Source organism: Oryza brachyantha, chromosome 3 (genome assembly GCF_000231095.2).
Source record: "Oryza brachyantha chromosome 3, ObraRS2, whole genome shotgun sequence".
In the NCBI taxonomy this organism is placed as follows: domain Eukaryota; kingdom Viridiplantae; phylum Streptophyta; class Magnoliopsida; order Poales; family Poaceae; genus Oryza; species Oryza brachyantha.
This window is the reverse complement of record NC_023165.2, coordinates 1,186,725-1,209,860: the sequence shown is the minus strand read 5'-3', so window position 1 is coordinate 1,209,860 and position 23,136 is coordinate 1,186,725. Positions and strand designations below refer to the sequence as shown.

General features: G+C 42.5%; 4 protein-coding genes across 5 annotated transcripts; 3 read left to right on the top strand and 1 right to left on the bottom strand.

Annotated features, from left to right (window-relative positions):
- Window positions 1-1,509: 1,509 nt before the first annotated feature.
- LOC102700219 (heavy metal-associated isoprenylated plant protein 39-like) lies at window positions 1,510-2,967 on the bottom strand. Its single transcript, XM_040522390.1, has 4 exons — window positions 2,861-2,967; window positions 2,611-2,715; window positions 2,400-2,475; window positions 1,510-2,281 (listed from the first exon to the last, which is right to left on the bottom strand). The coding sequence occupies exons 2-4, from the start codon at window positions 2,617-2,619 to the stop codon at window positions 1,782-1,784; spliced, it is 585 nt and encodes a 194-aa protein (XP_040378324.1). The 5' UTR covers window positions 2,620-2,715; window positions 2,861-2,967; the 3' UTR covers window positions 1,510-1,781.
- Window positions 2,968-6,471: 3,504 nt separating this feature from the next.
- Window positions 6,472-8,043, top strand: LOC121053955 (transcription repressor OFP8-like). The gene is made up of 2 exons (XM_040522639.1): window positions 6,472-7,256; window positions 7,429-8,043. The coding sequence occupies exon 1, from the start codon at window positions 6,509-6,511 to the stop codon at window positions 7,247-7,249; it is 741 nt and encodes a 246-aa protein (XP_040378573.1). The 5' UTR covers window positions 6,472-6,508; the 3' UTR covers window positions 7,250-7,256; window positions 7,429-8,043.
- Window positions 8,044-9,773: 1,730 nt separating this feature from the next.
- Window positions 9,774-14,643, top strand: LOC102721435. 2 transcript variants are annotated; one of them, XR_005811462.1, is made up of 9 exons: window positions 9,774-10,127; window positions 10,224-10,276; window positions 10,680-10,739; window positions 11,064-11,141; window positions 11,634-11,763; window positions 11,989-12,041; window positions 13,076-13,240; window positions 13,381-13,611; window positions 13,768-14,643. XR_005811462.1 is itself a non-coding variant. In XM_015834213.2 (8 exons), the coding sequence occupies exons 1-8, from the start codon at window positions 9,797-9,799 to the stop codon at window positions 13,525-13,527; spliced, it is 1,017 nt and encodes a 338-aa protein (XP_015689699.2). In that variant the 5' UTR covers window positions 9,774-9,796; the 3' UTR covers window positions 13,528-13,761. The 2 variants fall into 2 exon arrangements, 1 of the variants encoding a protein (XP_015689699.2); XM_015834213.2 differs by lacking the exon at window positions 13,768-14,643 and having other exon boundaries at window positions 13,381-13,761.
- Window positions 14,644-15,493: 850 nt separating this feature from the next.
- Window positions 15,494-20,407, top strand: LOC102721150 (C-terminal binding protein AN). The gene is made up of 7 exons (XM_006650935.3): window positions 15,494-16,216; window positions 17,027-17,195; window positions 17,331-17,461; window positions 18,076-18,864; window positions 19,007-19,054; window positions 19,691-19,807; window positions 20,011-20,407. The coding sequence occupies exons 1-7, from the start codon at window positions 15,635-15,637 to the stop codon at window positions 20,083-20,085; spliced, it is 1,911 nt and encodes a 636-aa protein (XP_006650998.2). The 5' UTR covers window positions 15,494-15,634; the 3' UTR covers window positions 20,086-20,407.
- The last annotated feature ends 2,729 nt before the right edge of the window (window positions 20,408-23,136 follow it).

Genomic DNA, 23,136 nt, shown 5'->3' with positions numbered 1-23,136 from the left:
ATATAGCAATCCGAATGACAGGCGCAGATGGTTACAAGATTCACACCAGAAACACATCAAAACCGTGGGTAGCTACTTTTGTTTGCTGTTGCGATCATTCATCCGACAATTTTTTACTTGAGGGTAGTAAACATGTAGTCACCTCAAATTGACTCAAAGAACAAAGACTCATCTTTTCATTTTTGTTTATGATTATAAGTCAAAATTTTAATTTTTAACCTTAAATTTAAAATTGATTTTAAAATTTTATTATACTTCATTTTGCAGCATTTGCTTTTAGATCGCTAAGAATATATATAAGTTTTATCTATAAATTATTTTTTGTCCGTAAATAAGTTGTTTGTCTTTTTTGACCATGACCCCAAAGAAAGAACATGAATTTACTCAACTGTCAATGTCTCTGCGGATGATCTCTACGATCATGATGTAACTGACAGTGTTGTTTGTCCAAGAAAATTCTGTCACCGAGTAGTTCTATATTTCACTTTCACCCTCAGCGACAACTAGAGGGTCAGGTTGAAGCTGGATGATAAAAACCGCAGGAGGCAGACTGCTAATTTTCGACCTGCATTTCTGATTTTTCTTCCGTCGCCATCCTCACTGACCACAGAACACACACATCTCCATTTCCGCATTTTCTGTTCTAATATATCACGAGTTGATGACCGGAAGCTGAGCGTGACTTCACCAAATAACCATTTTTCCATATCATCACATGATCACATCTGCATCACCCACATAATTAACAACACCAATTTTTGTGATACAATCTGGAGCACGAAGGCTCTGTTCCATCGGAACTGAAAAAGATGCGTCGCCTTTGGCTGAACTGTTGAGCTCCTTTCGTTTAGTCCTCGAGCGTTGGAAGGCTGGCTGTCGTCATGGGTGACGAGACGTCAGGATCATCCGGCTCACCGGCACCGCGAGAATCGCACTCCTGTTTGAAGGATGCGAAATGCAACTACAGATGAATGGGAACTGAGGACTACAACCAGTCGAGCGCAACCACGGCTACTCCTGCCAATGTTCTTCTGCTAGTGTTTTTCAGGTTAGAAATTAAAACCTACTCACATTATAGAAGCCCCCAGTGATTCGGCTGCCGTCTTTCTTTGCCTTTTGAGTGCTACAAATCTATGGTTATGGTTCTCTCTCTCAACAAAACAAAAATCTATGGTTACAGACTTCCAGTGTGTAGTTTCTTAATGAGAAAAGCTGAAAATGCATACGCAGATCAAACTTTTGGTTAAGCCTTCCTAACTATGGATTACCGTGGTCTTAAAAACCAGTGCGCAGTAAATTGCTAACCCACTAATCTTCAGTTTAATTAGTGGAAAAATGTTCTACGCTAGAGCCTAGAGCATTGAAAGAAAGTGGTTCGTACACTAACTTTTCAGCTTTCGAGTGGCTGTTTCTTCCTGTTGGAAAGCTTAGGACTTTTTTGCTTATGGGTCCTAGTTGAGCTATCCGGCTTGCATTCTTTCTCTTGTCAAAGTTAGTGAAAGCAGATGGTTGAAATCAATGTCTCTAGATGGTTAATTCTCCGTAATACTATGGGCAACAGTCAACAGGCATACGAATGATGATTCTTCCATGGAATGGTTTGACTCGGCTCTGCCATTCTCGTCAGAAATCATCAAAGTTGCCGGCAAATTCTTCTCCCCCAACGAACTCAAAACACCAGATATGCTGTACACTTCTCACGATCGATCAAGAACATGTACATACGGCTCCCTGCTACAGATGATGCAATGCAAGAATCGAATGGTCGCCGTTTGATTTGATCAGCAAATGGCGCACGAGTTGGGGTTCTCCTCCATGCTCATGTTGTGCACGTAGTAGTACTGTGGCGGCGGCACGTACGGGTAGGCCGCCGGCGGCGGTGGCGGCGGCCGGTACTGGTTCATGTACCCCGCGTTGAACATGTACGGCGGCGGTAGCTGGTGCATCGGCATCGGCATCGGCATCGGAGCCACCGCCGCGGCCTTCTTCTCGCCGCCGCCGTCGTCTTTCTTGGCGGCAGCCTCCTCGCCCTTCTTGCCGTCGCCTTCTTTCTTGCCGTCGCCTTCCTTCTTGCCGTCTCCTCCCTCCTTCTTGCCATCGCCGCCGTCCTTCTTGCCATCTCCTCCCTCCTTCTTCTTCTCCGGCTCCTTCGCCGGGCCGAGGGACTCGATGTAGGCCGCCCACGACGCCTTGCGCAGCTTGCTCACCACGTCCACCGGGTCCACCGTCCCGACCACCGTCATCTTGCGCGACGCCATGTCCATCGAAATGGTGTCGATGCCTGATCGGCATAAACGAACGAACAAACAAGCAAGCAACAGCAGAGTCCTTTGGCATCAGCAGAACACGGACAGAAATGGCAGAATCAGAATGGGTGATGGATCGAGCACGACGCGTACCGACAAGCGCAGAGACGACCTTCATGGCCTTCTGCTTGTCCTTGTTGTCATGCAGATCAAGCTTCACCACGATCTTCTGTAGAAGAGGAAGAAACATGTAAAACAGCAGTGTTAGTTTAAGGGTGTTACTCCCAATGTGTGACCGACAAAGCTTTCTGGGACCCTTAAATCACAGAAGCTAATCAAACAGGATCAGAATCCAAGAGCTCACCTTCGACATGTCCTCAGTCCAGCCAGAGTCAGTCACACGCGAGCGAAGAAGAAGCAGGAGCAGGCCAGAATATGATGATCAAAGCAGCAGGGAGATCGATAGGATCTTCAGAAAAAAAGCAGAGCAAAAATATCAGCAGGAGCTAGCCAAGCCAACGCACTTAGGCGAGCGTATCACGCAACGCAACAGCAGCAGCAGCAAAAGCAGAGGAGCGAGGAAGGGGGGTAGCGAAGCGAAGCGTCCTAAATACCACTGGCGAAGTGCGCCGGCGATGGTGGTCTGCCTCCTGCCGCGACCGCAACCCTGGTACGTAGTAGCTCCGGGTGCGCGCGCGCGCGTGCGAATATGCCCAATCTGCGGGTTGATGAGGAGGTGGGGGGAGTACACGATCGACGTAGGAATTGACCCTCCACCAGCCGGTGTACTTGGCCACATCGGCAAAACCCCAACGCAATCTCTCCATTTGGTTAATGGATTCTAGGGATCCCGTTTTCTTGTGTTATCTAAATAGATATAAAATAACGAGATGCATTAATATATAATATATTAATTCATAAACATGTATGTCCAAATTGATCTTTTATAAGGTGTAAGAAATGAGACAAATTAAACTTAGATAGTATACTTGCTTTCATGGTAATTTATTTTACAACTTATAGATGACAAATTTGATTTCATATATTTGCGGATGGATCTATAACACATTAATCTATCTTGATTTTTAAATTTCTTTTACAATCATCTCTACTCGTTGTCTGTGCTCCTCTCCATCACAGGTCACGCAAAACCACAAATTTAAAAAATCTGAAAAAAAATAATTGATTTAACTTTTTTTCTTTTCCCCAGTCCATTATTAATTGCATGGACTATTCTAATACCTGGGTATATTGATAGTTTAGATGCTCCAAGTAACATGGGTTTTACCTCCATTTGTTCAAGTAGGGCGAGCTGTCCTGCTGCCTTCCCGAGTACGTATAGGTTCGTGCGCGACATGTCAGCATCCAACAGAGCGGAACATGAGCCGTGGTAATATTATTGTTGCAACACACAAACAAGAACATCTCTGATTGGTCTGAAAGAGATGAGACCAATTGCTTGACGCCACTGCTGGTTTAGCTGAAGAAAGGCTATACTGCTCACATTTTCTTCCAGAGACTTCCCAACTGGTGCGGCTCTACGCCCCCTCTGTTGGGACGTTGGTACTTTATTTTGGTCGCGTCGTTTTCCAACGGCATGAAGAATATCTGGAGCTGCTCGCGCATGGTGAATGTGGGCAGACAGTCGGCGGCTTTGCAAGACCGGAACCTGACCGACTGACCAAGAAAAAAGATGGTGGCGCTGGCGTTGGCTGCCTAAAAAAACTGAGCCTTTTCTCTTGTGGAAAAAAGAACGTTTCTTTCACATCAGGGCTAGCTATAGTTATACATATGTACTCCATCCGTTACATATCACAAACTTTCTGGATTTATGTTGATTTATCCATATATTAATATATATATCTAGATTCATTAAGCAATAATATAAAGTCTTATAATGTGAAACAGAGGGAATAAGATGTTAAACTCTACGATATTAGCTGGTTTATATCTATTATTATCTTGGTTTTAGGTTATATAAATATTTTGACTTTCTCTAGATTTATTTAAATACTAATAAATTTAAATATATAGGTATATGATATATACATTGGTTTAAAAATAAATCTAGAAATAATTAAAATATATTATAATCTAAAACAAGAGGAGTATTCTTTTTTCGCAAGTGTCTGTTCGTTCCACTTTTTATTACTCTATTTTTTTTTAGAGGAGAGTCGAACAAGTAGGGATTGCTCCACTTTATAAGCGTGTTCTTATCATATTGGGCCTTTTAAGTGGATATAATAGGCTTTTTAGTTTTTTATGCCCAGGTTTCACAAGGCAGATTGTTGGGCTGCTTTCCCTTTTTTGCGTGCACTTGGGTTGTCTGTGTGACCCAGCTAGAGTCCACGAAACAAACAAGCTGTTACGGATTATCTAGGGCTGATATTTTCTTCGGACAATCAATAGGTCGAATTAGTAATTAGTACAATTGGGCATTGCAATTGGGTCCGAAGCCCGTAAAAACATTTTCGGCAACCGTTGATATCAGATTCCCGTACTTAACTTTCCCTAACATAAATGCTGATATATGGACCTATAGCTACATGATCCATATATCAGCTATCAAGTTAGAGAATAGTTACGTCAGAGGAGTGTTGTTTCATATCATATGACGAACTTTTTTATTTGATATCTTTTGTTTTTTAATTTTAAACCAAAACATTCTCACATTTTACTTTCATATCAGAACTTTTCGAGGACAAGAGATTCTACTGCGCCAACTAGACTAACGTGCCAAGAAAACATTATCACGCTCACAGTGGCTGGCGTGACAGCGTGCTGTAACGCTGTGTCTATACACTGTAGTAGCGCCGTCTGCTAGGATTTGTGGATCCTAGTGAGCTAGGACTAGAAGATAATACACAAACAGGCATGAGCCATGAAGCCAATCAAGCCATGATTGAGACTTCCGATTCCGTGCCATTTGTCAATCACACCGATCGACCGCTACTATTCCTGTTTCCAATCAATCCATCGCAGGATGCATCTGATACAGGAGTTGCCAACTTTTATCAGGCGACAACATGTTCGATAGAGTACGTAGCACCTGTGCTAGAGTCAAAACTCCAAAGGCACAAAATAGAGAGAGAGAGAGAGAATGCAATATGAAATCATTGTTTTGGGCTTTTGGCTTTGCTGTATGCAACAATGGCACATTAGCACATTACCATCATGCAGTGATCATTGTATCTGTAGAAAATACTACTACACCTTGTTTGTTACACCTGCTGTTTGGTGTTCCTATTGCATCAATCACCCTTTTCTGACAGTCTGACTCACTTCGATCTCGGCTAGCTGCACGCTGGACAGCAACCGTGCATGTTTGGTGGGCATTCTGTTGATGTTGAGGGCATGATCATGAGCAGCAGCAGCAGAGGAAACACTTTGCCTTTGCCTAGCGTGTCCGGAATGTATTACCAGCAGATGATGCATGTGACGAGGAAGCAACTAACAAACGTCCAGGCCCAGCACAGTGTTTCTTCCAAGGCATCTCTCCTCTCCTGTCTGCAGTAATCTTTAGCTGTTGCAGACTTGCATTTGCAGTACTGGCTGTGTAGGGTCTCTCTTGACCTTGAAAGGAAATCTGCTAATTAGGCCCATCCAAATCTCCCGTCACTTCGTTTTGACATCCCTTGGATTTTCCTGTGTCTCGTGTTATCTGCTCATTTGTTCCATTCGCTGGGATTTAGTTGCGGAAAACGCGCGCAAGACTGGGAAAATTGGCGGGTTACTTGTTCATTTGCCGCACTGTTTTCTGAAGTACTGCAACCTTGCGTGCGTTTCCTAATAACTTCCCTTGCAAATAGAGCTATGCAGAGTCTGAAAGCATCAGTAGTTCTGTGCATGGACAGAATGCTAAGCGTATAAGTCTTGAAACAAATCAAATGGATGTAAAGTAACCGTCTAACGATTAACTGAATTGTAAGAAGAACTGTGTTTGCATTGGGCAAACCATGGCTTGGCCTACTGCTAGAAAGCCAGTGTTGTTTTCACCCTATATTGAGCTAAGATTATCTCTGGTAATCGGCCAGAATCTGACACCGACCTCCTAACAACCGATAGACTGATACTAATTTTTTTTGTTAGTGACTTGGATTTATAGAAATGTGTCTGTAGTTGGAGTAATCTGCTGTTGGATTTTCACCTGGCTATTGCTAAGTCCAGGCTTTAAGAAGGTCTGTCCACCTAGCTCCCCGCTAGTAACTTAGCTAGTCCACAGCAAACAGCAGCACGAGCACGCTTGCTCTCAGCCCAAGGACATGAAAGCGACGACACGTCGCGGCATGGCCGAGGGCCTACCAGGGGAGAAGACGAAGACGAAGACGAAGACGAAGACGAAGACGAAGAAGAAGGCCGGGAACGGAGCCGCTCGTGGCTTCATGTGCGGCTGCGGCGGCGCCAAGTCGGTGTCCGTCGTCTCCCGGATGACCGCCGCCGGCAATATGTCAGCTGCCACGGCAACGTCAAGTACGACCACAACGACGGCGACGGCGACGTCGGCGAAGATGAAGATGAGTGTGCCGTCCTCCGTTCATGACGCCGGCGCCAGCGCGGAGGGCGCGCCGAGCGTGGACGCGCTCCTGCGGCAGCTGCGCGAGCTGGAGCGCGGCGTGCGCGCGCTGGGCGTCCGGGAGGACCGCGGGGTCAGGGCGCCACCGAGGCACAGGCGGAGCGCGAGCGACTGGGGAGCGTCGTCAGCCGCCGGACGCCGGCGCGGGCGGCTGGAGGAGGAGAGCGTGGCGGTGGTGACGGAGTCCGACGACCCGCTGGGCGACTTCCGGCGGTCGATGCTGCAGATGATCGTGGAGAACGAGATCACGGCCACCGCCGAGCTGCGGGAGCTGCTGCATCGCTTCCTCTCGCTCAACTCGGCCCGCCACCACCACCTCATCCTCCGCGCCTTCGCCGGCGTCTGGGAGGAGCTCTTCGCCGGCTGCGGCCAACACCACCACAACCGCCACCGCCACCGCCCGTCATCGTACACCGCCACAACTAGCTAACGTACACGTACGTACGTCTCGTCCACGGCCATGCACAGTTGCACCTTGCACGCCGCTCGCATGCACGTACTGCGCTGACACGTTAACTACGTACAGTTGCAGTATAAATCCACGTCCTCGGGACTAATCCTCTCTGGCTCATATGGCATTAAAAATTCGTATATATTACATTTTGGCAGTGCAGTTTGATGGAGAGGCAAAGGGAGGAGATGAGGCCGTGAAGTGCGGGAGGTTGCTTGTTGACAGCGAGCCAGAGGCACGCAAAGAAAACGAGCTACAAAGCTCGGCCTGCCTACCCACGTACCAACCGGCCCCTTTTCCTCTGGTTTGGTACTACGCGGATGGATCGGTGCGTGTCTGCATGCGTCGGTGCGGGGGCGCGACCGAGACGGGGCGAGAGCTCGCTCGGTGAAACGTCGGATTCCCAGCAAATTTGCCGGTGATCTCAAGGAATGGCGTGCGTACGTGCACGGCGCATGCGTCGCTCAGCTTCGCTGGTTTAATTTGTGGATGTCATGGCGGCGGCGGCGGCGTGGCCCTGTCGCGGTATGTCTCCCGGCGCTAGGTCAGTTGACGTCGGATTAATGTCTGATGCACGTGTGTCCAAATGACCCACGGATTGGAGAAGTTGGGGGCCGGCCACTCCTGCAGATTCATGTATCATCTAGTCATCTAGAGTAGGTGGGTGGAACCTATGGGAAAGTACAAGATTATTCGAACCAATACAACCTCAGAATTTTGTTTGGCTGATTGTCTTGCACTGTTGCACAGTTTTCAAATGTTACTATCATCCTGGGAGCAGCATATTCTCCAGAGTTGAGAGCTTGATTCGAATGAACCTGGCCTGTAGAATGATCAGGCCCAATGTCTGGCTGGCCTACAAAGTTAACTATGTGAGTTGGGCCTTTTAAATTTTCTCTTAGTGGGCCTGATATTTAAAGGCTATTAAAAACCGGAATTGCCTTTACAGGAGATTCCACGTGGATTTATGGCTTTAGGATTTGCCTTCGTGATTTGTGCTCTGACGACTGACGACCACACCTCCTTAGAGCAGGTACAATAGCAGATTATAAGTCAATTATAAACATATTTTAAAGAGATAAAGAGATGAGAGAGAAAAAATGTTGCTACTAATTTATAGCCAGCTACGCATGAGCTCTAAGACAAAATGTGTGTATGGCATGTGGGACTATGTATTGATGTTTGTAGCTAACTATTGTATGAATTGACTATTAGATTGACTATAGATGAATTGGAGTTAGTAGCTGGCTATACTATTAAACTTGTTCTTAAAGCAAGTATAATAGTAGGCTGCAAGCAGGCTAAATGCTTATGTGGAGAAGAGAGAAGAGCAGTGAGCTGTAATCTTATAGCTAACTTGGACACAAAAACCAACAAGTTACATGAGAATGGTATATGGGTCATGCAATAATAAAGAGTTAACTACTAAATAAAATGGCTAAAATCCTCATAGTCAGTTTGTTGACCTTTGCTCTTAGCGGAGTTAGTTTAGGTTCTGTGGCTGGAGAAAGGGTGGGATGGGCTAGCTGCTCAAGCAAACGAGCGTGTCGATACGACTATACGAGCGACGATAGATGGGAGGAGAGGACAAGACAGTTTTCTTGTAGCTGCAAATTTGCTTGTTTTTTACTAGACACTTTTTTACAAATATACATGTGTTTATATCATAAGATCTTTATGTTTTTTTAGATTTATATGAATACTAATAGACTTCGACATATATAAAATATATTCATTAATCTATGGATGAATATAGATAAGATCAAAACATCTAAGTAAATATCCACCTTACCGACCATTACACACTTTATCTTATAATAATTCAGCTTATAGTTATTTAGCCCAATAATCTAGAATCACGAGTGAAAACAAATAGAGCTAAATCATGGTTCAAGAGACAGAACAACTCCGGTTAACAAATTATCAAGAGAAAATTCGTTTCTGGGCCCATCACTACGCTTATATTTATGTTTATGTTTATAAGATAAAATTTATTTAAAACTTAAATTTAATATTATTTTTATTTTTCATCGTACTCCCTCAAGTTTCATAATTCTTGTCATTTTTGGATATAAGGGTGTGGCCAATCTTTTATTGTTTTCACTATTAATAACTTAAGATATTTAGTTTGAAAATGATAGCATAACATGCATAAATGAGTCCTAAATATTATTTTAATTAAATTAAATATTTATTTACTTATTGTATTTTAATAGAAAATTACGGTTAAAGTTAGATTTGGAAGTTAAACGACAAGCGTTATCAAATTGGAGGGAGGGAGTAGTTTATTTTTCTAGCCTTTGTTTTTACACCAAAAATACATTATATAAAAATTTTATCGATCAATTATTTTTTAATTATTATAATCAGTGGTTTCGCTTATCCTTTTTAGAAGGGAAAAAAAAAAGAAAGAGACGTAGATGCTTGGTGAGCGGGAACCCAGCAAGTCGCCTTCTCTCCATCAACGGCTTGAAAGCGCAGGAACCCAATCCGTCGCCGTTGCATTTGCATTCTATCTCATCAGCAATGGCCACCATGCCGCTAACCTCCTCCCCGCCTCGCCTCCTCCACCGCCACTCCCAAGCCAGGCCCCAGCCCCGCTCCGCCACGCGCGTTCCCATCCTCCCTCGACGGGCAGCGGCCGCGGCGCGGCGGCTGTACTGCGCCCCCGGCGCCGGCGGCGGCGGCGGCGAAGTCTCGGCCCCTCCACCTCCAGCCCCTGCCGCCGAGCAGCAGGAGCAAGCGCCGAAGGAGGAGGAGGAGTACACGCTCCTCGCCGTCACCGGCAGCGACTTCAACGAGGTCATCATGATCATCGATTCGCCCGCCACCCGCTACCTCCTCCTCGACACCAACCGTACGTATGCCCGCTGCCCGCAGCAATTTCATCTTCCTCGAAATTGGATTTGTTTGGTGAGTTGAGCTCGTGCTCCCGGTTGGTTGCTTCGTTCAGGGAATGTTCACAGCGTCCTCCCCAAGACCGGCGTCTGGACCAACTCGTATTGGGTATGTATATCAGTATATGTCGTATGGGTAATCTGACCCGGTCGAGTTGAAACCAGAAGAGATTTAGATTGCTACCGTGCCGTCAAGGCATATTGTCGAGCGCCTTGTAAGCATTGGAAATCTGATGCTGGTGAGAAGATGTGATAGTAGTTCTGGTGATCTGGTCTCCCAACATGGCAACATGTCATTAATCAACAAGCTTTTGAGAAGGATAGTAATAGGCTGGTGATAACTGGATGTGCTCACTGATAGTCGGTAGTACTTGCTATCTATGTTAATGGCTGGTTTCTTTGTAAACTCATCCTACTTCTATGTCAACTATTTGTTTGCATCCTATCTTTCAACCTTTTTAAATATCTGCCCATTGTAAATGCTTTATACGATGTGTTTTCCTTTCCTTCAGGATGAGTTCGTGAGCCTACCAGCTGTTGTTCCACGTGGTCCTGTTGCTCTTCTAGGTTTGGTAAATCACTCCGTGCATGCTAATAATTCTCACCTATTATCCTGTTTAGCATCTTTCACTTTTCTGAAACTACTATGCACACAAGCAAAATTCCTACCATGCTTAGAGGGTTTGGGAAGATCTGAAGGGATATCTTACAGGCCAATTGCAATTAGATTGTCAGTGCACATCATAATTTCCTTATACATCCACAAGCATTACTTCTATGCTTCTTATCTGGGCAGCTTACTTCTATGTTTTTTTACGGGCAACTTACCTTTTGGCACACTTGTGACTAGTCAATGCACAATATGATTCCTGTCTTTTCCCCCTGCTTTCTAACAGGGTGCTGGGACTGCAGCACATCTGATGCTAAAGTTTTATCCTTGGTTGCAACTTGTCGGATGGGAGATTGATCCTAAGGTGAAGACTCCTTTCGCTGTTCATTTTTCTATCGTTTGTTGACCACAGACTCACAAATACTAGTGAAATATTTTCACAATGCCACTAGTATACTGTAAAAAGAACTTCAATATTACTATCTCCGTTGCAAAATATAAACATTTCTAGATTGTTTAGCAGGGATTAAGGTTGAGAAGAAAAAACAATGGTGCCTGGGTGGTGAGGGTAAAATGAGAAGAATTTTGTATGTTAAATGATTGATGGGATGAGTAGTATTATGAATAGTATCAAGAATACTTACATTTTGGTACAAGATTCAAATACCAGAAATGCTTATATTTTGGAATGGAGATAGTATATTCCTAGTTAAGCTAGCTCAAGCTGTTAAGCACCTCTGCAGTTTTTTTCCCTTTAGATTTATAAATCCCTTGTACTCCAGGACACTATTTTTTTGTTTGCTCATTTCTTACTCTCAATTTGCATCACTGAAAATTGTATTTCCTCTTGTGACAGATAATTGAACTGTCAAGGGATTATTTTGGTATGTCTGATTTAGAAAAGGCAACAGAATTAGGTGGTTCACTTTCTGTGCGCATTGGTGATGCACTTTCTCCATCAGCTACAATTGAAGGAGGATTTGCTGGTGAATACTTAATACCTGATGCAAATGGAATACATGTTTACTCTCTTGTTATTACGAATCATATAATGCTCTTGAGTGGTTTGTTTTTGAAGTATGCTAGTTGGATTATCTGTGGCACATTGGAAAGTCTGTATTGTTAGACTAGTATTATATTAGTATTCTTTTTTGAGTTTTCAAAGGCTTTGAAAGTTTTTTCGGTCTGATATATCTAGTTAATGTGTCCAGGTATTGTTGTAGATTTGTTTGCTGATGGGAAGATCATACCTCAGCTGCAAGAAGTAAACTGCCTCTGCATCTCTTTCTATTCATTCTTTATTAGTCTATATGCTATGCTTGTTGCACCAGACTTTGTGCTTTTATTATGTCCTCCCTCCATTTCATATTGTGAGATGTTTTAGCTTTTCTAGATCTATCCATGGATCAATTTGTATGTTTTATATGTGTCTAGATTTATTAGCATCTATATGAATCTAGAGAGGACAAAAAAAATCTTATAATATGGAATGAAGGTAATATTTTTTATTTATTACTCCTTGAATCAGTTGAATGCCTTGTCGAGCATGGATGGAATTACGGTTTGGTTTGGTTTGGTTTGAGATCAAAACTGGCCGTACCAAAATGTGCCTGTATGAAATTTGGTCATTACCAATATTAGGTAAGGTAAAGTTGTATTCGGTTTGAGGACAAAGTTAGCCAAACCATAGTTTGATAGTCTTATTTAGCTTCTAGCAAAAGATCTTGCCAAAATTTTACATCAAGCCAAATGTCTAAAAAACACTACTAAGATAGCCAAATTTTGGCAAGGCTAATTTCGGCTTCAATCCAAACTAGCCCTACATGACATCTACAGAAAATGTCTTTGAAGTTTGTAATTAATTTAAATTTATCTCATGATGTGTTGATTATTACCCTTAGGTTGGCTGGCTTGATATATACTGATTTGTGCAGTTGTTGACGACAAAAAGAACTTATGCATCCCAAGGTCAATAGAGGGTGCTTTAGGATACACCAACAAAAATAAGCTACTTTGTGTGACCTTGGTGTTCTTCTTCTTCTTAAAGAATGGGTTATGCATCCTTAGTGTCTTTGACATCCCATGTATTGCCCTCGTTTGCAACTCTTGCTTTCAATACTAATTGGTCAGATGGTTGATACGATACACTACAATTGGAATAATTTGAACTTGCAATTGAAGTGCGTCTTGGAAAGTAGACAGTTCCTGGATGGTACTTCTGTACATTATCTTTTTCCTTTTCGACAAGCTTTCATAGTTATTTATTTTCTGCTGGATTTATTTTCAAAATTGTTACAGGTTGAAACTTGGTTGCAAATCTCGAAAAAGCTAATGCCAGATGGCCGGATCATTGTTAACTGTGGTGGAGCTGATGCTGCTGTATCTCTTGCTGACGATACAGGCCGTTCGTCCTGGGTTCAGAATCCCACAATTAAGGCACTCTGTACTGCATTTCCTGGGCAGGTAAGATGATATATGAGACACATAAATATTCATGTTTCAACTGCTGTTGCAGGTAAGATGATGGAAAAGTATAAATCAGTAAAATCTGGAATAACAATTGTTTTGTTAGAATGCCCAACTGACATAAACCTGAATTGCAGCTAAACTGGAAGCGACTATCAGAGAAAGAGAGTGTAAATTACGTTGCATTGACGGGTCCTCTTCCAGACTTGGATGAGTGGTCTACCTCAGTTCCTAGTGAGTTGAGCACAAAAGTGAAACAGTGGGTACCTTGCGAACTTGCGTGAGGCTGAGAATCAACAGGTTTCTCTAGATATACCCTATTTGCTTCAACAACTTGTTTGCCCCCTCTGTTCATGGCTCCTTTTCTGGTGAGTAGTAGCTGGTAGCTGAAGACCGTATGTACCAATAACGTAACAACACTTAATTATGAGCTCTAGGAAATAGGAGGTACTATGTGCCTGTCTGACTGATTCAAGAACTTCGATGCTATGCTGACTTGGTTATTTGTTCATGGTGTATTTTAGGCATACTCTTCTCATGCAGCTCTCAGATGTTCAAGGAATAGAAGTGCAAGGTAATCGAGCCACACTCAAATTTTGTTTCTTAAGCAGCATAGCGAAGACAAGCATCAGTTGAATTCAGTGAATGTGTGAATCTTGGAAGGATGTCATGACAAATCTGCCACAAAAAGTTCAGAGCGTACTTTGCATAACATTTTTGTCATCTCTGACTGTTCATATTCGTACATTTTTGTTTTGAGGGAAAATCCATGTCAGCTTCGCAAAGTGACAACTTGATTTGTCTGAACAGCTGTCCAGTAGCTTTCACTGACAAATACTGTTCGTTAGTAGCATTCACTGATAGATACATTGCACTTCCCTCCTGATGAGGTCTCTGAAGAAAGCAACCCTGCCGTACTGTTTGTGTGATTGAGCAGAGAATCGGTGCCCAGTAACATGTCTGTTAAATGTTCAGGATACAGCAAAAAAAAAAAAGGTTCAGGATACAAGGGTATGCACCGTGATAAATGATGATGCATTGATGCTCGATGACATCGTCCTGTTGAGTTAAGTTTTGGAGTGAATTGATGTAGTTCAGTACATCCTTTAACTCTTCAGTTGAGATCAGTCCGGCACCCCTACAATCTTTGGTCCGATGTAAGGTCGATATCATCTTACCTAGAGCCCTAGGCTTCTTATCAGTAAGGCTCAGTTGTCATGTTTAACACAAAGGCAACGGGTAGCTGTCGATCCTTGGCAACTAAATGATGTGAAATCTTCTCTTGCTTGGATTGAAGAAATGCAGAGTGCTCTACTTGCTGCTGAAAAACTCAATGATTAAGCATGAAGAGATCAACTTCTCCATACACCCTCATTTTGGTGCATTTGCCTGCTGATCTTTTCTAAAATCTAGCTACTACATCTTCGCAAATATAGGGCTTGTTCTTTTCTTGTTTTGGATTTTCAGTTGCACGTTTCAAACCTTAACGACGTGTTTTGTGAAAAAAAAAATCATGTCAAATTTTCTTGGAATACCTTTCTCAAGCAACACTTCATCAACTTATAGATTAGTTTATAGAGTTATACGGCTCTGTTTGGTATGGCACGGGATCAGAATTTCATTTCATTTATATTTTTCATAAAAAATAAAATTTAAAATCACTTTAATTTGATCTACAAACTACTCTAAATTCAGGATAGATCTAGGATCTGGAGCTGTACTTGAATAACTATAAAAATCCATCAATTCGATAATTTCAGCCATTGGGCCAATAGTCATGGTAAATTATTGGGGTGTTTGGTTGAATGTTTTATAAAAAAAACTCAAACAATATATTTTTAAACAGAAAATAATATATATATATATATATATATATTCTTAGCGATCTAAAAGCCAAGTTAAAAAAATAAACTTCGATGAAAAAAACCTAAAATCAACTTTAAATTTAAATTTTAGATTATAAGTATAACTGTATAAGCGAAAATATCAGATGCATGCTATCGAATCAATACCAGGAGTGTTAAGGAAATAATTATCAGATTTTGTTTGCATATGCCCACTAGTTACACTGGGCCACACTGGCAGTGGCACGAGAGACACAAGCAGAAGCTGGAAAACGCTGCGAATCTGACGGTTACAAACTTGCGATGCACGGTGCACCGTTCCCTCGTGAACGGGTGGCCCCTGTGTGGGCCCACCACTCTGACAAGTCGAGAGGCATTTCTTCCCTCTTCTTCCCTTTGCACGGCGAGGCTAATAAGCCCCGCTCCGGCCGGAGACGCGACACCCAAAACCCGCGCGGCGCGAGAGCCTCACGCCCTCACCCCCCGATCCGAGCGTTGCTGGTGCAGGCGGCGCGAGCTGAGAGGCGCAGGCGCAGGCGCAGGCAGTATGTCCCGCTCGGCGGCCTCCGGCGGCGGGGGGCAGCCACTGGTGGTGTCGCTGAACTGCCTCGACGACCCCTCGCTGGAGCAGGAGGGGCTGGCCGGCGTGGCGGGGGTGGAGCACGTCCCGCTCTCCGCCGTCGCCTCCGGGCGCGTGGAGGCCGCCGCCGCGGTGCTCCTGCCCTCCCTCGCCTTCCTCCCGCGCGCCGCGCAGCGGCGCCTCCGCCCCTGGCAGCTCCTGCTCTGCCTCGGGTCACCCGACCGCGCCGCCGACGCCGCCCTGGCCGCGGAGCTGGGGCTCCGCCTGGTCCACGTCGACGCCAACCGAGCGGAGGAGGTGGCCGACACGGTCATGGCGCTTTTCCTCGGGCTGCTCCGCCGGACACACCTGCTCTCGCGGCACGCCTCGTCGGCCCCGGCTGCCGTCGCCGCGGGGTGGCTAGGCTCCGTCCAGCCGATGTGTCGAGGCATGAGGCGCTGCCGCGGCCTCGTGCTCGGCATCATTGGTCGATCCGCCGCCGCGCGCTGCCTCGCCACTCGCAGCCTCGCCTTCCGGATGGATGTCCTCTACTTCGATCCGCGCTATACGGTACTGGATCTACGACTTGCTACGCTCCTGTAGTTTCATCTTCTTACTACCATTCTACGTATACTTGCACAGTTCTACAATTTTGGATCTTAATGCGCGAATTGTTATTGTGGTAATTTATTTGGCTGTTACCTTTTTGTCATACACCTAAATTTGCTGTGAGCAACTGACTGGAACAGTTCTCCCCAATTCGGAGTACTTATGTTTTAATTCTGGAATGAGTCGCTTTCTGATACTTGGGTACTAAACTAGCACTAATGTTCTACTATGCACAAACTTTTTGAACATGCTAAGTTGGAATAGGTGATTAGACAGTCAGACAGTTCAAGGATTTGGAATGTTGCGACTTAAATGATCCCATTGATTCTTCCTATGACGGGACGTCCAAATTCTTCGGTTTTCTGAGGGTACAACGATATGCTGTGTAAGCAGATGTACGAATGCTAGTTGTTGGATAAAGAAGTAAGAATAGTAGCAAGTTATGCTAAGCTGTCGCATGAATAATCTGGCCTGATGTTAATTTAGGAGACACATAGGAGGGGATGGCATTGTGACAAGAGTTTATTGATGGGCATATCTAATACTGTTCGAACCTATCAGATGCTCACCAGTTTTCATGGCTATTAACTTTCTGTTATATTAAGATGTCTCCCCAAATTCATGTTAAGTTCAAATTCTTTATATCTGAAGTTCATGATATATATCTGTTCACATTTTCATGCATTTTGTACTGGTTTTGAGAAACACTTATATAATTAAGTTAAAAGTATTATTTTGACTGTTCTAACTCTATTACCATGTCTACTGAAGGCCAATGGAAAAGCAAAGCGGCCTTCCATTGTATTTCCTTCTGCCGCCAGGAGAATGGATACTATCAATGATTTATTGGCAGCAAGTGACCTTGTTTCACTGCATTGCACATTAACAAATGACACAGTGCATATACTTAATGCTGACTGTCTGCAGCACGTAAAACCTGGTAAGGTTTATCTTCGGCCTTTTTGTTCTGCTTATTGCATTCTATTGCTTTATGTATTTTGTAATTCGAAATAATGCTTATCCTGTCTTTAGTTTAGCCAAAAAACACAATATAATTGATTTGTTTATCTCACAGGAGCATTCATAGTAAATACTGGAAGTTGCCAACTTATAGATGATTGTGCACTCAAACAGCTATTGATTGATGGTACAATAGCTGGTTGTGCATTGGATGGTGCTGAAGGCCCACAATGGATGGAAGCCTGGGTATGGGCATCAGATTTACGATGTGTTTTTTTTGTTCATAAGTAGTCATTTGTGATGGACTGGATCCATCTAAGATAAAGTATCATCATTTAGAATGCTCCACTATTCTGATGTTGAAAAAGAATCTCTAGGAAACAATAAAAGAAAAGGAGAAAATATTTTAATTTAGTTTGGAATCAAGTATTTCAAGTTCCCTGCACACCATCTATTGAGCTTTATTAGTTTAGGCTTAGCTCATTTGATCTCTGTAAATTCTGCCTATTAAAAATGTTAACATCTCAGTTTGGATAGGTTGCAAAGTGGAGTCTTACAAGAAACTTGCTTTATGTGCTATAATTAGCTTATTCATTTTATCTTTACAAGAAGATGGCTCAAATTCATTGATAAGTTTACCTTTGTTTTCTAAGATGATCTTAAGATTTGAAATTACATTCCTAGGCAACTAGCTAAGGTAAGTTTCTTTTTTCCACAACAAAGGAACAACAATCAATATGCTAGCAGTAAATGACAAACAATTTTGTCCTTTTTTGCATTGCTATGGTTCTGCTGCTTGTTGATCATCAATATTATGTTTTCTTTAGAAAACTGCGATTATTAATATTTATTTGATACAGGTAAGGGAGATGCCAAATGTTTTGATTCTTCCTCGAAGTGCTGACTACAGTGAAGAAGTGTGGATGGAAATAAGAGAGAAAGCAGTTACGATATTGCAGTCCTTTTTCTTTGATGGTGCAGTTCCAAGTAGTGCAATATCTGATGAAGATGAAGGAATTAGTGAAGCTGGAAATGAAGACGATCAACTAGAAGAAAAGGTAAGCAGTTCGCAAGCTTTTGACTTGGAGCAACAAACAGATGAAAGTCAGTTAAAAATGGAGTATGAAAAAAGGAGAGCCATATCCCAGCATAAAGAACCTCAAACGTCTGGTAGATCTCAACATATAGTTTCCCGATCAGAAGGAAGGCACAGCCGTTCTGGAAAGAAAGGGAAAAAGAGACCTGCTCGCCGCAGATCTCAACAGAAAACAGATGAATTATCCACCGTAGAGAGTGGCAGTAATTATTCCTCACGCAGAGATGATGACACTGCAATGAGTGGAAGGGACCAGGTATTAAGTTCCAGTTCACGATTTGCGTCTCCTGAGGACTCAAAATACAAGCAAAAATCTCCTGCGAAATCCCCAATGGAAATAACTTCTGAGAAGAAGTTGCCTGCAGTTCCCAGAAGGAAATATCCTGATACACTCAAAGATGGTTTTGTTGTAGCCTTGAGAACAAAAGATAATTCAGGGTTCCATGTTGCAAGACAAAGACTTGCTGGTGGTGGTGGTTGGATCCTTGATATTGTGTCAAATGCTACAAACAGGGATCCTGCTGCTCAATTTCTAGTCACTTTCAAAAACGAGGTAATATGGTTTTAGCCTTCACTTTTGTTTTTGTGCTTCCTTCAGTTAACCATTCAAATTTTACTTTAATGCCCTTTCGAAAAAAATACTTTAATGTGACATATCTGGCACTGGCACTAGCAATAACCCAATTGCTTTTCAGGATACCATGGGGTTACGTTCCTTCGTCGCTGGTGGTAAACTATTGCAGGTATCATTTCTCCTCACCTCTCATTTGCTGGTAGCTATTGATTATCACTCAAAAGAAAATATTGCCGGGTGGCCAAATTGGCCAACCTAGATTCATTAAGACGGTTAAGGGGGACTCAAAAGAAAAATATTCAGGTCTGGTATCTTGTTTTCCTTTGAAATTAATGGCACTTCTAGTCAAGTGGACTGAAAAATCTGTTCTGTTTGTTTTGACCTTTTAGCAGATTTAGTGAAACTTATCAAAAGCTAGCATTCATTCCGTGTATGAAATAACTAATAGTAATTTAGGCATCAATTCTTAGTTTTTCCCAGTCATCTATTAACTTTCCATGTTTAATCTAATGCCTGTGTTCATTCTACTTGTTTCATCACTTGTACATTCCTCAATTTATAAATGTTTAGGTCTTATACCCTAAAAATATTGTAGATTGGTGACCTCTACTTGTACAAGTTGCACAAGTAAAGGATGATACACCCAACTAAAAGTAATAAGTTCTGTTGCTCACAAGCGCAACATATATAGGTCTGCTATTGCAGCTTTTCCATTTTATTAGGTTGAGAAACAGAAGCATTTTGATTTCTTCTTGGCACCGGGGTTGCTGATGTTCTGCATTTAACTTTTTTAAATGTGCTAAAGATTAATAGGAGGATGGAGTTTGTGTTTGCAAGTCATACATTTGATGTTTGGGAGAGCTGGATGCTGGAGGGGTCCTTGTTGGAGGGTTGCAAACTTATCAATTGCAGAAATTCATCGGTATGAACTTTTTTCCATTTGCATCTAAAAGAGGATTTCTATCTATCTCCCCCTTGGCCCTTGCTCTCCCTCTTCAATAACATAGTTCTGTATAAAACAATAATATGTGATGCGTCCAACAAGGAAATGAAACCGTGACACTGTAGTCCTATCCCACGCGCAAACGCTTGTGTTAACACTCAGCTCCCTTCTGTTTTGTGTAGGCTGTATTGGACGTCTGTATCGAGATCCTTGCAGCTGCGAGTGAAGAAGATGGAGTCACTCGGTGGCTAGATTAGCCCGCTGGGGCCCAAAAATGCTGTAACTCGTCCTCGGTACCTTGTCTGGTTTGTAGCCAACTCTCTGCTTCCTGCCTCAGCATTCAATTTTCGCTTTCCAAGTACAGGAACCTTGTGCGCACAAAGTGTATGACTGTACGTGTTGTGTTGCTAGACCTAGACCTGACCCTCAACATTGTAAGTTTTATCCCTTGCACGTTTGATATTTCCCTGGGAAGCCTACGATGGCATTGTGATGACCTGTGAGTTGCTGTTCACCGGGTTGGACATTTCACGTTGTCATTGGTGTCATCAAATGTCAAAGGTGAATTCGTTCTGTTCATCATTTCGCGAGTTATGAAAGTGTATGAAAGGATACTAATCTCGTCGTTAACTGAATTCAGAACATGAAGATTCATTTTTTTTCTTAAAATAGTTTTTTTGTTGGAACATGATAATGCATATTTCTAGTCTTTCTTCCTTCAAAAATCGATGCATGATAACAGAAGCCTTATTCATTAGGCAATTGAACTTCAAGAGCAGCTAGATCTAGAGTGAAGTTGTGCGCATTACGTTGATGTAGTACTTCCGTAGTAAGATTAGCATGGTTGATGATGTCAGCCCGAGTATTAATAATTCAGCCTTCGACTGTCAATTACAGATTGGTTCAAATTGAATCTGCCTATTGAAAGCCATAGATTGATACCTGAAGCAGACAACCAAATTCCTACTACATGCGAAGCAGCCAGTAAATGTAATAGCCATTAGCAGCCATAGCCCATAGGGGTGAATCTTTGGCTTTTTTGGAAAAAAAAAATCAAACAACATATTTGCAAATTAAAAATAGTTTGTGAATAAATTTTATAGATGTGTTCCCAGCGATAAAAATTTAAAGTTAAAAATTAAACTAAGGCTGAAAAATTTAAAGTTGAATAATTTTTTATAGATGTGTTAAAATGAAATCTAAGGCTAAAAATTAAACTATGATAAAAAAATCCTAAACTATACTCCAAATTAAAAGTTGAAAAATCTAAATTTTGCTTTTAAGCAAAAGAGAAAAGATGAGATTGATAATATTATAAGGCTTCACCTCTTTACCAAATTTGTTACTTCATCTTGCCTTAGTTCTTAAATAATTTTAGTTTTCACTCACCATACATACACGTACCAATATAAATGCTAAAAGACTAGAGAACTCTCTACTTTATTAAATCTCAATACAATTATGCTCTATTTTATCTATTTTTAATGTATTTATTTATTATTTTTATAAACTTCAATACAATAACTGCTTAAAAATAAATTTATTTTTAGTACAAACTAAAAATATGCGAAAATATTCATATTTCAGGACAAACTTAGCACGCTATAATTTTTTTGCACGGGAGTCCGGATGCGCACACGTGATCGTCATGCGTAGCAGAGGAAGCACACGTCAAGTGCTGGTGTCACACTGGGGACGTCGTGCCAGCACACGGCCACCGGTGCTCCGTGATCTTGATATTACCGATCTTCCTCCTGACATTGTTACGGTAGGCGCCGGGCAATCGCCGGCGACCACCACCCACCAACCAACCACGCGAGGAAAATTCCGGCGTGGCCTTCGTCGCTAGCGAGGCATAACAAACACGACGCACGGCAACGGAGCAACCTGCCTTGCCCGGAACCAAAGCTGCTGCTGCTGCTGCTGCTGCACTGGTCGTTTGCCAAGTTCCATTTGTCTATTACATCCACACGCGGTGCCGTGCAGCCGTGATCTACCGCGCGCTTGTCGCGAGGGATCATAAAAGAATGTCGTACTGTGCACGAGTCATAGGTTATTTTAATCGCAACATTACTCGGTTTTTTATTATCTTCTGACTTGTAATGAGCCGCTTGCACGTACTGATGATGGCGGGCAGAAACAATTCTTGCGATGCTATCTCGCTGCCTTCTCTGACCTGGATAATGGAATAACCTACATTTGTCTTCACACTCTAATGCACTGCAACTATGCAACTAACCCCCTGTTCGTTTGGAGGAGATAAGATAACTTACTCTGGCACTGCCAGAAAAACGTAGTAATAGATTAGTACATGATTAATTAATTATTAATTATTAAAAAATATAAAATAGATTAATATGATTTTTAAAACAACTTTTCTATAGAAAATTTTTGTAAAAAGTACACCGTTTAGTAGTTCAGGAAGCGTACGCACGGAAAACGAGAGAAGTTAGATATCTTATATAGGGTGGTGAACGCAGCCTAATTAGTACATAGTAAGTACTAGCTTATAATTAAAACCAATAAAAACCGGGTTGCTTAGTTATTCGATCAAGTTTTTTTTTCAAAAAGTCAAAATAAATACTGAAATTTTAACAAAGTCTGTTCGAATTTTATTGGTTTATCAACGTTTTATTTGCGAAATCTGAAGAATTACTCGTGAGCGATTAACGATGTTCTGGTATCGATAGTATGAAGTATGAACCCTTTCGACGAAAACACTGGTAGTACAACGGGAGCCGTCATGTCATTCGTCAAAAACGAAATCTCTGATACTACTGAAAAGAAAGCCATGTGATACGCGAGATAGCGAAGCGAGCATCAGCCAACAGGTAGGCCATTCCGTCCCTTGTTTGCTACACAGATCATGGTGGTGACAGGAAGAGGTGAGCAAGTTGGATTTGTGATGTTTGTGCAACAACGGGTCAGCAGTTATACAGACAGGCAGCAGCCACAGCCACATCGTTGGAAAGGTCGCCTCCGAAGAGGCAGACAGTCCTGGAGCTCACGACGACGATTTTTTTTCCCTCCAACAACCAAAGCTAACAAAAAAAAAAGCGTGATTTCCACGTGCACAGAAGCTCATTTTATAATGATCTGATCGTGCAGGATGTCTTAAAGGGTGACTGGAGACCTTAAGAACATGAGCAGATATACTGCAGATATAAACTACTCACCGATTGCAACATATACAATCTGATCGGGTGAGATATTTTACTCTGTAAGATAATAAAAGTACCGTAGAAGTAGAACTTGAACATGCGATATCTCGTGACCCATCTTCAAATATTAGAGAGAGAAAAGAATTC

Excerpts from the sequence above, each read along its gene's own strand:
- LOC102700219 (XM_040522390.1), bottom strand. Across the intron at positions 2,282-2,399 it reads GGTCGTCTCTGCGCTTGTCG|GCATCGACACCATTTCGATG; the intron begins GTACGCGTCGTG and ends TATGCCGATCAG.
- LOC102721150 (XM_006650935.3), top strand. The coding sequence starts at position 15,635 with ATGTCCCGCTCGGCGGCCTCCGGCGGCGGGGGGCAGCCACTGGTGGTG. Across the intron at positions 17,196-17,330 it reads TCTGCAGCACGTAAAACCTG|GAGCATTCATAGTAAATACT; the intron begins GTAAGGTTTATC and ends TTTATCTCACAG. Across the intron at positions 18,865-19,006 it reads TAGTCACTTTCAAAAACGAG|GATACCATGGGGTTACGTTC; the intron begins GTAATATGGTTT and ends ATTGCTTTTCAG.
- LOC102721435 (XM_015834213.2), top strand. The coding sequence starts at position 9,797 with ATGGCCACCATGCCGCTAACCTCCTCCCCGCCTCGCCTCCTCCACCGC. Across the intron at positions 12,042-13,075 it reads TCATACCTCAGCTGCAAGAA|GTTGAAACTTGGTTGCAAAT; the intron begins GTAAACTGCCTC and ends AAATTGTTACAG. Across the intron at positions 13,241-13,380 it reads GTACTGCATTTCCTGGGCAG|CTAAACTGGAAGCGACTATC; the intron begins GTAAGATGATAT and ends CCTGAATTGCAG.
- LOC121053955 (XM_040522639.1), top strand. The coding sequence starts at position 6,509 with ATGAAAGCGACGACACGTCGCGGCATGGCCGAGGGCCTACCAGGGGAG.